Consider the following 9,259-nt stretch of genomic DNA (forward strand, 5'->3'; position numbering starts at 1 on the left):
TTCAAATCTACAATAAAAACTCATTCAGGTCGTTAACAAGTCGTTGATTAGCCTCAGTGCAGGAGGATGGTGTCTTGTAATTAGTGATGGCTCTCAGTCCACTCCACACTGAAGTTGAGTCGTTGGAAGTAAACTGGTCTTCCAACTTTTTAGCGTAGGTCTTTTTAGCCGCTCTAATCTCTTTGTTCAGTGTGTTCCTGGCCTGATTGTACAAGACTCTGTCCCCATTTCTGTAGGCATCCTCTTTGGCCTGACGAAGATGTCTGAGTTTTGCTGTAAACCATGGCTTATCATTGTTGAATGTTAAATAAGTCCTGGTAGGAATGCATATATCCTCACAAAAACTAATATATGATGTTACGGTCTCTGTGAGTTCGTCCAGATTGGTGGTAGCAGCTTCAAAAACACTCCAATCAGTGAGGTCAAAACAGGCTTGTAAATCCTGCTCTGTTTCGTTGGTCCATCTCTTTACAGTCTTTACTACAGGTTTAGCAGATTTAAGTTTCTGCCTGTAGGTTGGTATAAGATGAACCAGACAGTGATCAGACAGTCCCAAAGCTGCTCGTGGAACAGAGTGATATGCATCCTTTATTGTGGTGTAACAGTGATCCAATATATTACTGTCTCTGGTGGGACATGATGTAAATTGTAATATCTGGCCCTTCCCATTTTATGCGGTTGAAATGTGGCCCACTTGGCCTTTGAACTTGAGTAACCCTGTGCTAGTGGATGCCATTGGCTTGGCATACCATACGCAAGACGAGCCATGCCCCTGGGTGTGAGAGCTCATTCCATTCGGAGTGTTGCTTCTTACGGGGTGTTGGCACACATTTGTAGAGCTGTGGGCTGGGCGACACCTAACACCTTTGCAAGATTTTACAATTTCTGGGTTGAGCCTGTTTCCTCCCGTGTTTTGTGAACAAACAGGTAATAAGCAAGAGGTCTGGCTGTCTCTCTTGCAGCACCATTTCCCTCTTAAGGGGATGTGAGTGCTTCTCTGCTCTTTCAGAGAGTTCACCAGTGGTTGGACCTTGTTTGTGTTCCTCCAACACCCTATGGAGGTCAGACTCGGTGGAGGAACCTGATGCCAGTACTTGTGCTGCATGTATGTTTGGTCAGCCCCTGTAGTGGGCTAGGTATCAATACATGAGATTCCCTTCAGGTAATCCTGTTTGTATATTTTCCATGGTACGGTTTCCCTATTTTGGTAAATCTATGTCTTTCCCTGATAGATTTCCTTCTGTCCATCTCTGTGTTTGTAGTTGATTGATCCCTTTTTAAGGCTTGCCACATGTCAACTCTCCTCATGTTATCTTCCCTTGAGTAGGATGTGGCTCCACTTTCCCCAATGTAAAGCTGTCATTAAAAAAAAAAAAAAAAACACACACAAAAAACATAAATCGATCAGTGGTGGAAAGAGTACTGAAAATTTGTACTTAAGTACAAGTACTGTAATTAATTACAAGTAAAAGTACTGGTGCAAAACAGTACTTAAGTAAAAGTACAAAGTACTCTTCTCAAAAACTACTCAGAGTACTAGTTACTAGTGACTTTTTAGCTGGTGATATTTAATAAATTACCAAAAAATATTAATTCATATCAAAGACAAATGTGGATAATAGCTACTTTGAACAAAACCCACTTTAATCTTATTGACAAAGTATGTGAATTAGTGGTCATGATACAGGAATTTCTAACTCAAATCCTTGAAAAATATCAATATTAATGTACCCGTGAACCAGAAGTTGCAACTGACTTCAGTGTTGTGATGTATTTCCGAGTGAAAGGGAATATTGAATAAAGGGCAGGTTTTATTGTGGTGCACCTCCACTCCACCTCTTGCTCATAGCAGATTCACGGTTGGATAGGAGTGGTTAAGAATATCTGCTTGTTACGTCTGACATCATGCTTCAGTACTTCCGGGTCCTAACGCTCTCCCAGACGCTTCAGGAAAACACCAAACTGTGCTAATAAAAACCCACGATGTCATGTAATACTGAAAAATTATAACCCTAACCTTTATCTTCATACTGAAATTCCAGATGGCCAGACAGTGATTCGGCTAAAATATTAGTGTCTGAGATCCTGTGAGCACGGAGACTGTAGTGTGCACAGCAAATTTTTAAATGCTTAGCTTAAATATGTAATATTAATTAAATAAACAGGAAACAAGAATAGGCTCGGATCATTAAAAAGTGAAATGAGTATAGGAATGGAAACAGAAACAGCAGTACTTACATCATGACTTTAAGGGGTGGTTGATTGCGATTTCACTTTTTTTAACATTAGTTAGTGTGTAATGTTGCTGTTTGAGCACAAACAATATCTGCAAAGTTATGACACTGAAAGTTCAATGCAAATGGATATGTCTTTTAAAATTCTGGCAGTTTAATGCCTACAGAAATGGCTCGTAGGGACTACAATATGATACTTTCCAGGTTCGTGATGTAACAAACCCTGATTAACCCCACCCCCGAAAAAGGCAGCAAAGGGGGCGAGGCAATGCTGCACTGTTTTAGAGAAGTGGAAGAAAACTAGAGGTGCACGTAAAAATCTATTCATATATGAATCACAATTCTGTCTTCTAACGATTCTAATGGATTCACAAGTTTCAAAATCAATGTTCTAAAGCAGCGGTTCTTAATACTGCCCCTCATGTCCCCCCTGCTCTCTCTCTCTCTCTCTCTCTCTCTCTCTCTCTCTCACTGTCTGATCAGCTCTTCACCTGCTGACCTGCTGTCTCAGTTCAGATCTCTGGGTTGTTATTAGTCCCTTTACGATTGGATGTTTTTATTGGCTACTGAAGTGATGTCAAAGGTTTGAATATCAATTCAAATTGTGGGCGTACTCAGTAACACACTTTGATTTAAAAGGAACAAAGTAGATTATTTTGCTTAATTTGTATTTAAGTACAAGTAAAAGTACAGCTTTAAAATTATACTCAAAAAGGTACAAGTACCCCAAAAAACTACTTAATTACAGTAATGTGAGTAGCTGTAATTCGTTACCTCCACCACTGAAATTGATGAATCGTCAAACATAACTGACTGAAAGGGAACGTCTTGGTTCTGTACTGTAACGGTCACTAGAGCATTAACAGTAGTTTTGGGGCAGATTGACAACTGTGCATGTGCATAGCGTGTGTCTGTAGGAGATGGAAAGGTGAAGAGATAACTCACTTTACCAACATCTGTTTATATTTATTTTATTAAATTCCTTTTTGTTTGTGACCTGAGTTGGATGCTTACTTTTTTTTCTCACTCGGTCCCCATGTATGTGGACGAGTGTGTCTGTGCTTGAGGCTTTTTATTAAACTTGGGGAAAATATGCCACCTTCTCGTCTCCTGTGCATGATTAGCACCACACAGTTTTCCTATCTGGGCTGTTAAACATTTCAACTCGGTGTCACAGTATGTTACAGGTGGGACGGAGACATTACGTCCCTCTTGCCACCATCATGAACTACTGCTAAAGGATGCATTCTTAGCTCCTCAGCACAAATCTGAATAAGTGGAAGCATTCCGCCATATTATATACCTGTAGATTATATACCTTATATAAGATTAATTAGGATTAAATATTTGGATGAACAATTTAGAGAGGAGTTATAATTTTTTTTTTCTCTATTCAAAAAAAAGTATAACTAAATTAATCAATCAATTAGTTAATTAATTAATTTAAAAATGTCAGGTAACTTATAGAATGTTATGTAATTGCATTTACTACAGCACAACCTAGAGTCAATCAGATTTTTTGCAGAGAGCTTGGGATTTGGAAAAAATTCTACCAGATTTGTGATTACATTTTCTCATCCCCAGACACTTTTTTTAGGCTTAAAGAAGAAAAAGACAAAGAAGAAAACCAATGCAAACACAGTAAGTCTCTAGCACACTCCTCCTTGGACCATCAATATCTCTCCTTACATAATGAAAAATGAGTGCAAGGAGTAAAATAGAGTTTAAAGAATTTAATATGCCCCAAAGGACATTTGAAGATATGACAAAAGGCAGACATGATAAAAGGCAGCACTGTTTTGTCTCAGAGGATCTTGCCCCATATACATACTGGCATGGCAAAGAGCACTGTGCCACTGCAGCTAATGCTGCTCATTGTACATGGTATCTTTATGCCAGCTTCAGCACAAGTCTGCAGCCTGCTTGGTCAGCCTGCCTTACCTTCACTTTCTGCAGAAAGAGAAATCAACATTGGGGCAATTTTCTCAATCCATAGAAATGCTCTGCTGAAAATGCATAATTACACTTCCAAACCAGATCCAACAACATGTGTCAGGTCAGTATGATGATATTGATAAAAAATAAAATGAATAAGTGTTAAGTATGATTCTTTACAGAATGTAATACAGCTGATGTGTTTTATTCACCACAGTTTAAACTTACGTGAGTTTAAATTTGCTCAGACACTGATTTTTGCCATTGAGGAAATTAATAACAGCACACAGTTGTTGCCTGGTATTTCTTTGGGCTATAAGATATATGACTCATGTCGCTCTATCGCTCAAACAATCCTCTCAGGCATGGCTTTAATGAATGGTTATGAAGACACTTTGAGTGATACATCCTGCTCCAGACCACCAGCTACTCTTGCAATTGTTGGAGAGTCAACATCCTCACCCACCATTGGCTTGGCATCTGTAGTTGGTCCATTCAGCTTACCTGTTGTAAGAACTTCCTTTGCTGCTGGTTTGTGTAATCAGACTATAATGAACCACTGGAAAATGGACCAAAATGATATGCTTGAAAATTGATGTTGATAAAAAAATAATGTTGAAAATTGAAGGAAACTGCTGAAAGAAAGCAATACGTTGAACTAGAGCACTATGTTTATATAGTGAAATAATAACTGAAAAGTATTTTCTGAAAAATTACTGCTTTTTTTATATTGCAGATCAGTCATTTTGCCACATGTGCATGCCTGAGTGACAGAAAAAGGTATCCATCCTTCTTCAGAACAATATCCAGTGATTATTACCAAAGCAGAGCTCTGGCTCAGCTTGTCAAGCACTTTGGCTGGACCTGGGTTGGGACAGTCAGGAGTCGCAATGACTATGGTAATAATGGAATTGCAGCCTTTGAGGAGGCTGCAAAAGAAGTAGGGGTCTGTATTGAATACTCAGAGGCCATATTAAGCAGTGATCCACAAGAACAGTTTCTAAAGACACTGGAAGTAATCAAAAAGGGCACCGCCAGGGTGGTGCTTGCTTTTATGGCATTAGGAGATTTTCTCCCCCTCCTGAAAGTAATTTCACAACACAAAATAAGAGGGATACAGTGGGTTGGGAGTGAATCCTGGATCACTTCTCAAACTCTTGCAGAAACAAAGGAATACAGTTTCCTTTCTGGAGCTCTGGGATTTGCTATAGCAAATGCCAAACTTATGGGCCTGCGAGAGTTCCTAGTGAATGTGCATCCTGATCAAGAACCAAACAATGAACTTTTAAAAGAATTTTGGGAAACAGTTTTTCAGTGCTCTTTCAGGAACAATGGTAGTAATGGCTGTACTGGTTCAGAGAGACTTGCAGAGCTGCATAATGAATATACTGATGTATCAGAGCTACGGATAGTAAATAAGGTGTACACTGCAGTGTATGCTGTCGCATATACACTTCAAAATGTATTAAAAGACTTCAGATCCTCCACCAACAGCAGCAAAAGAGGACGGCCCACACCACAAATGGTAAATGAGGAGAACTTAGTTTCATACAGAAACTAATTAATATAGAAATAATGTTACTGATGTTTCCTCTTAGGTGTTAAAGTATATGAGGGATGTGAGATTCACTGTTAAAACAGGTGAAGAAATCTTTTTTGATGAAAGTGGTGACCCAGTGTCGAGATATGACCTTGTTAACTGGCAGCCTGCTGAGGATGGAAGTGTGCAGTTTGAGCATGTGGGCCTCTATGACAGCTCACTGCCTTCGCAACAACGTCTTCAAGTCAATCAGGAACACATACTATGGGTAGAGAAACGTGGACAGGTACATTAATAATAGTTTGAATCATTAAATGGTAAGTGGCTGAAAAATATGACAAAATATGTATGAAAGCAGTGGCATTATAGTGATAAAAGTTATTACCGAAGACAAGTTATTTTGCCAATTCAAACCACCATCACTGTGAGGTTTTATATGACAACTTATTTTCATATAGTTGCCTGTGTCCATGTGCAGTGAGATTTGCCCCCCCGGCACTAGGAAGGCTGTGCAAAAAGGACGACCTGTCTGCTGTTATGACTGTATTCCATGTGCAGAGGGAGAAATCAGTAATGGCACAGGTAAAATAGCATATGCGGGATAAATCTTATGAAACTATGTTAAAGTTAAGTGTAATACTGTCCTCTTTGTCAAGTGACTTTATAAAGCACTTTACATTCACTAACTTTTCTTTTTTTATATATTGGAATAATTTCTTAACAGATTCTAGTGACTGCTTTCCATGTGATTTGGAATACTGGTCGAATGAAAGGAAAGACGGATGTGTATTAAAAGTGGTTGAATTCCTTTACTATACAGAAATCATGGGGGTGGTATTTTGTATTTTCTCCTTCATTGGAGTGTTATTAACAGCAATGGTATCTTTTCTGTTTTACCTTCATAAAGAAACATCTATTGTAAGAGCCAACAACTCAGAGCTGAGTTTCCTGTTGCTTTTCTCACTCTCACTGTGTTTTCTCTGTTCACTTACTTTTATTGGTCGCCCCACTGAGTGGTCCTGTATGTTGCGTCACACAGCATTTGGGATCACTTTTGTCCTCTGTATCTCCTGTGTTCTGGGGAAAACAATAGTTGTGTTAATGGCATTTAAGGCAACACTTCCAGGAAGTAATGTCATGAAATGGTTTGGGCCTCTTCAACAGAGACTCAGTGTTGTGTCCTTAACGTTAATACAGTTGATCATCTGTGTGCTTTGGTTAACAATATCCCCACCTTTCCCATATATGAATTTGAACTATTACAGAGAAAAGATCATCCTTGAATGTCACTTAGGTTCAGCTCTTGGTTTCTGGGCTGTTCTGGGTTATACTGGCCTGCTATCAATTATGTGTTTTCTTTTAGCTTTTCTTGCTCGGAAGCTCCCTGATAACTTCAATGAAGCCAAGTTCATCACATTCAGTATGCTCATATTCTGTGCTGTCTGGCTCACATTTATCCCAGCTTATGTCAGTTCTCCTGGAAAATTTACTGTAGCTGTACAGATATTTGCTATTTTAGCATCGAGTTTTGGTTTATTATTTTGCATATTTGTTCCAAAATGTTACATAATTTTGCTAAAACCAGAGAAAAACACAAAGAAACACATAATGAGAAAATAGTCATCAATCTACAATCATCTTAAAAAAAAAAAAAAAAAAAAAATTCAATATTACATTAGGCTTAGACTCACAGCAACAAAATATTTATGTCCCCTGAACTGATGGATTCCCATGTCATCATGAGAACTGAATGGCAGGACTTCTGTTAAGTCTTTCTAATTATCTGACTCTTCTGGTTCAGCACTCTCAGTGTCCATCTCCATGAAACCCGCCAACCCCAGATTATCCTTGTGCCCCTCAATAATCCACAGGATACCCTTTTTTTTGTGATAACACAAAACATTTACAAAAAATAAAATAAACTAAACATTAAGTTAGTTACATATTCAAATACTAGATTCAGACTTGTAAAAAGCATTCCCATCCTTGTCATTTTAATGAGCAGTTTTCTAAGGCTTTTCCACACCCACATCCTTTTTTTTCAGTCATGCAAGTACAGTTCCCACTGTATCTCTTTGAATGGGGGAACAATAAATTCTCCAAATCTGTTTACCAAGCTTACAAATAAATTTCATATTTGAAATCCCCAATGAAATCTGACAACAATTGTCTCATAAATGTTGTTTCTTTTGCTTAAATAGCATTTAAAAAGAGTTTTGAAAAATGTTCAGATTAGATGAGCAGTACTAAAAAAAAAACACTTTTTTTTCATAATTCCTCTTTTTAAATTATTAATATTTGTAAGGGTGTTTGCAGTACAGTGGTCCAGGCTGTAGGATTGCCTACAGAAACATTAACAGCACAATGGTTTAAAACGCCTCTGTAACCTGTAACCCTCGTTCCCTGGAGGAGGGAATGAAGATGTCACGTTGACACTGACATTAAGGGTCATATCACCTTCTGAGCATTACAAGAAATAGCCCATTACTACTGGCGAGTGGAATTTACATGCCAAGCCACTGCCCGTACATATAAAATGGTGGCATGCACCTACTCATTCAAGTTAGTGCTAAGGAGCCGAGAAAACATATATTACATTATGCTTAGACTCACAGCAAGAGTCTCACAGCAAGAATATATTTATGTCCTCTGAACTAATGGATTCCCATGTCATTAAATTAAATTAAATTAAATTAAATTAAATTAAATTAAATTAAATTAAATTTGTATAGTGTTTTTTATGATATAAATCGTTGCAAAGCAACTTTACAGAAAATTAAGTTTCTAAAATATTTAGTAGTAGATCATCAGTGGTGACTGTCAGTTTATGTGCATATGGCAGAAATGTACAGAAAAATCAATTAAATTTTTAATCAAACAGATGATGAACACAATTAACAGCAATTATTATATGATGCAATCAAACTTTTAGCAAAATTTGGTAGTTCTGTATGTTGTTTCATGGTTAGCATCATCTGAGGTCCTCTGAGGGGTTGGCATCATCTCTTTTCTGGTGTTCTGGATCCAGACTGAAGCTTGTGTAAATCCTAGTTACCACTAAGGATGTAAATCCCATAGCAAAACAGAGAAACAAATAGAGACATAATTAGCATAGCTGCTGTTCCAACCAAGTAAAATTAATTAGTTTAACCCAAGTTAAAGAATAATAATGTGCATTTGATCAGATAAAACTGCAGTCCAAAATTATGTAGGGTATCAGACCCGAATCAGACAAATTAAAGATTCGATCAGGAGCATGGTTGAAACATGAGGAGCCGCATTCCACAGAAAGGCTCAAGACAACAGGATGTTGTAAATCAAATCCTAGCGCCACAAGTCAGAAGCATGTCCACTAACTAGCAACTTGAACAGCTTTCAACATTAGAACAAAAGAACAATTATGGACAATTCCAGCTGGAAAGGAGATTTGGGGCAAGTAATCAAGATTAATGGTCAAAGTGATGCACAGTATGACCATCACATGTAAATCCATGATAGTAATCACGATCACAAGCTCTTTGGACTGACCCCCCCCACCCACCTAGAAGAA

At 38.0% G+C, this 9,259-nt stretch overlaps 2 protein-coding genes across 2 annotated transcripts; both read left to right on the forward strand.

Moving 5' to 3' along the window:
• The first annotated feature begins 4,304 nt into the window (after positions 1–4,304).
• Positions 4,305–6,316, forward strand: LOC109063249 (extracellular calcium-sensing receptor-like). Its single transcript, XM_042755667.1, has 4 exons — positions 4,305–4,678; positions 4,906–5,694; positions 5,768–5,995; positions 6,168–6,316. Exons 1-4 carry the CDS (start codon positions 4,367–4,369, stop codon positions 6,312–6,314), a joined length of 1,476 nt encoding a protein of 491 aa, XP_042611601.1. The 5' UTR covers positions 4,305–4,366; the 3' UTR covers positions 6,315–6,316.
• On the forward strand, positions 6,316–7,329 carry LOC122134088 (extracellular calcium-sensing receptor-like). The gene has a single exon (XM_042755668.1). The coding sequence runs from the start codon at positions 6,328–6,330 to the stop codon at positions 7,327–7,329; it is 1,002 nt and encodes a 333-aa protein (XP_042611602.1). The 5' UTR covers positions 6,316–6,327.
• The last annotated feature ends 1,930 nt before the right edge of the window (positions 7,330–9,259 follow it).

Source organism: Cyprinus carpio, unplaced genomic scaffold (assembly GCF_018340385.1).
Source record: "Cyprinus carpio isolate SPL01 unplaced genomic scaffold, ASM1834038v1 S000006739, whole genome shotgun sequence".
Lineage (NCBI taxonomy): Eukaryota > Metazoa > Chordata > Actinopteri > Cypriniformes > Cyprinidae > Cyprinus > Cyprinus carpio.